We start from the raw sequence: 2,687 nt of genomic DNA, 5'->3' as shown, positions 1-2,687 counted from the left end.
CTCCTGCCGCCCCTGAGTGCCTGCTCAGCTTTCTTTCTTTCTAACGAGTAGTCAAAGTGTGGGACTCTGGGTCCAGGCCGATCACCACACCTGGGCGGTGCTGGACCCCACCCGGGTCAGGCGCCCTGAGCGCCAAGTGGGCACCCGTGGCTGTGCTGTCCTCCCGCCGCAGCGCGGTCTTGCGGTCACCCACCCTCCTGCCCCCGGCGCCCACGCAGCTTGGCCCGGTGCTCCCCTCTGGGGAGGCGCTGACCCCGGGCGGGGGCCCTCTAGGCTGCGGGTGTAGTGTCCACACGAGGACAGGGCGGTCAGCCACTGCCCGCTCACCCGGAGGTCTCACGGAGGGGCCGGCCTCGCTGGGGAGGCACTCAGGCGCTCCCTCGGCCCCTCAGGTCAGAAAGCCAAGGAGGTCATCGCCACGGCGCGGGAGCAGCTGGCCACCATGATAGGCGGGACTCCGCAGGACATCGTCTTCACGTCGGGGGGCACCGAGGTAGCGCCCCAGGCTGCACGCCCAGCGGCCGCTTCAGAGAAAGCCGCAGGCGCCGTCCTCCCGCTAAGGACAGTGACGCAGCCGCCTGGCCCGAGACTCGCGGACAGGGCTCCAGGTGCTCCCGTGTAGCTAGCTGGGCGCCTGGCAGAGCTGGGGTCAGCCCCAATTAGCTTCGAGTTGACTGAAGAGGCTCAGTCCCTGAGGTGGCCCCAGGCTCTGCCTTTCCAGAGGAGGCCCGGCTACCCCCAGCAGTGTCCACGCAGAAAGCCCACAGCCTGCAGCCAGGCCACTCACGTTAGTGAAGCAATGTAGCCCGGTCATCCGCTCCCAGGACCAACTGGATTTTTATGTACCGTCAACAAATAGGCATTTGCCAGAGCACCCCGAAATGTGAACTGTGTAGGAAGTAACTGCTCGCGGGGTGCGAGTGATGCCAGTCAGGAAGCCCCCGAGGGGGCCCGGCTGGGAGCCTGGGGCGGAGCCTGCAGGGAGCCCCGGCCAGCCCCGCCGGGCCCTGGGGGACCCCATGTGCTGACCCGGGGCCAGGCTTCTTGAGGGTGACTGGGGCCGAGCGCCTTCTGCACGGGGGCAGGCCGCCTGACGCGCTGGCCACCACTAAGTGCCACCCCGCCCTCTCTGCAGTCCAATAACCTGGTCATCCAGTCCATGGTCAAGTGGTTCCAGGAAAGTCATGCATCCGGGGAGGCCCCAGCGGCCGCACCCCACTTCATCACCTGCTCAGTGGAGCACGACTCTGTGCGCCTGCCCCTGGAGCGCCTGGCCAAGGAGGGCACAGCCGGTGAGCGACGGGCGGCGGGGGACGGGAGGGGGTGGGCGTCCCCCCCAGCACCGGTCTCCGCCCTCAGGGTCACGGGCCCTCGCCAGGTGCGGGCCGAGGGTGCCCCGGGGGTGGGGGGTCTCCGGGGCCTCCTCCAGTCCAGGGAGGGCCTGGGCCCAGCCTCAACCCTGCACTTTCGCAGCCACAAGCACCTGGTTTGCCTGGTGGGCAGGGCTGCCCTCTGGTACCACGGGACTTAGCAGCGGCCTCCCCGGCCCGGCCTGACCTCGGGGCAGTGCAGAGCATGACTCCACCCTCTGGACAGGCGGTAGCCGCCCGCCCACCTCCCGCCCGGAGGCTGATGTGGGAAACTGCCCCTTCCGCCAGCCCAGCCCACTGACCTGTGGGCCCCCTGCAGCCCACTGGACACACTGGCCAGCGGCCTCTTCACAGGTGTGCGGGCAGCCGGTGCAGGCTGGCCTGGGTGGGCACAGAGCAGCGTTGCGGCCCCTGCCAAAGCCCGAGCCCCTTGGCCGACTGCAGCTTTGATCCCCACGTGACCAGGCCCCAAGCCCACAGGCGCGGCCTCCGCGTCTGCTCTCGGCTGTGTCCAGTGCCCTGGGCACTGTGTCTGGCGGCCCTGCAGTCCGGGCGCATGGCCAGCCTAGCTCTTCAGGCCCGTGTAGGGCGTCAGCCCTCCCTCCCCTCGGGAGACGCGCTCAACCCCTTGGTCCGAGCCGGGCCGCGAGCTGGGCCCCCGGCAAGTGGGCAGTGCCTGCGGGCGCCGTGCGGCCTGTGCAAGGCCCGTGTTCCCGAGGGCTGACGCCTCCCCTCGTGTGGCTGTCCCGCGGGGCGGGAGGGGGGGCAGGTACAGGGGCGGCCTGCACGAGCTCAGCTCGGGGCCAGCGGGCCCAGCTCTGCTGCCTGTCCTGCCCCGCCCTGTGCCCCACCCCCAGCCCTTGTCCTGAGCCGGAGGGGCTCTCGCCTCCCCTGCTGCCCGAGGGCCGTCCCATTGCCGTGCTGCTGCCCTGACCTTTCTACACCTGAGCCCCTCACACCTGGGCCCCCTCACACCTGGGCCCCCTCACACCTGGGCCCCTCACACCTGGGCCCCCTCACACCTGGACCCCCTCACACCTGGGGCCCCTCACACCTGGACCCCCTCACACCTGGACTCCCTCACACCTGGACTCCCTCACACCTGGGCCCCCTCACACCTGGGCTCCCTCACACCTGGACCCCCTCACACCTGGGCCCCTCACACCTGGGCCCCTCACACCTGGGCCCCCTCACACCTGGGCCCCTCACACCTGGGCCCCCTCACACCTGGGCCCCTCACACCTGGGCCCCTCACACCTGGGCCCCCTCACACCTGGGCCCCCTCACACCTGGGCCCCTCACACCTGGGCCCCCTCA

General features: G+C 70.5%; 1 protein-coding gene across 1 annotated transcript in view; it reads left to right on the top strand.

The window, feature by feature from the left end:
• The window catches only part of SCLY (selenocysteine lyase), a 68,600-nt gene that overhangs the window by 2,510 nt on the left and 63,403 nt on the right, over nt 1-2,687 (top strand). Inside the window, exons 2-3 of the mRNA XM_004674747.2 lie at nt 393-493; nt 1,136-1,292. Coding sequence (XP_004674804.2) covers nt 393-493; nt 1,136-1,292 — 258 coding nt within the window. The remainder of the gene's footprint in view (nt 1-392; nt 494-1,135; nt 1,293-2,687) is intronic.

The sequence above is a fragment of the Condylura cristata genome, unplaced genomic scaffold, assembly GCF_000260355.1.
Source record: "Condylura cristata isolate star-nosed mole 26May11 unplaced genomic scaffold, ConCri1.0 scaffold00002, whole genome shotgun sequence".
Classification (NCBI taxonomy): domain Eukaryota; kingdom Metazoa; phylum Chordata; class Mammalia; order Eulipotyphla; family Talpidae; genus Condylura; species Condylura cristata.
Note: the sequence above shows the minus strand (reverse complement) of the source record. Positions and strands in the feature narration are given on the sequence as shown.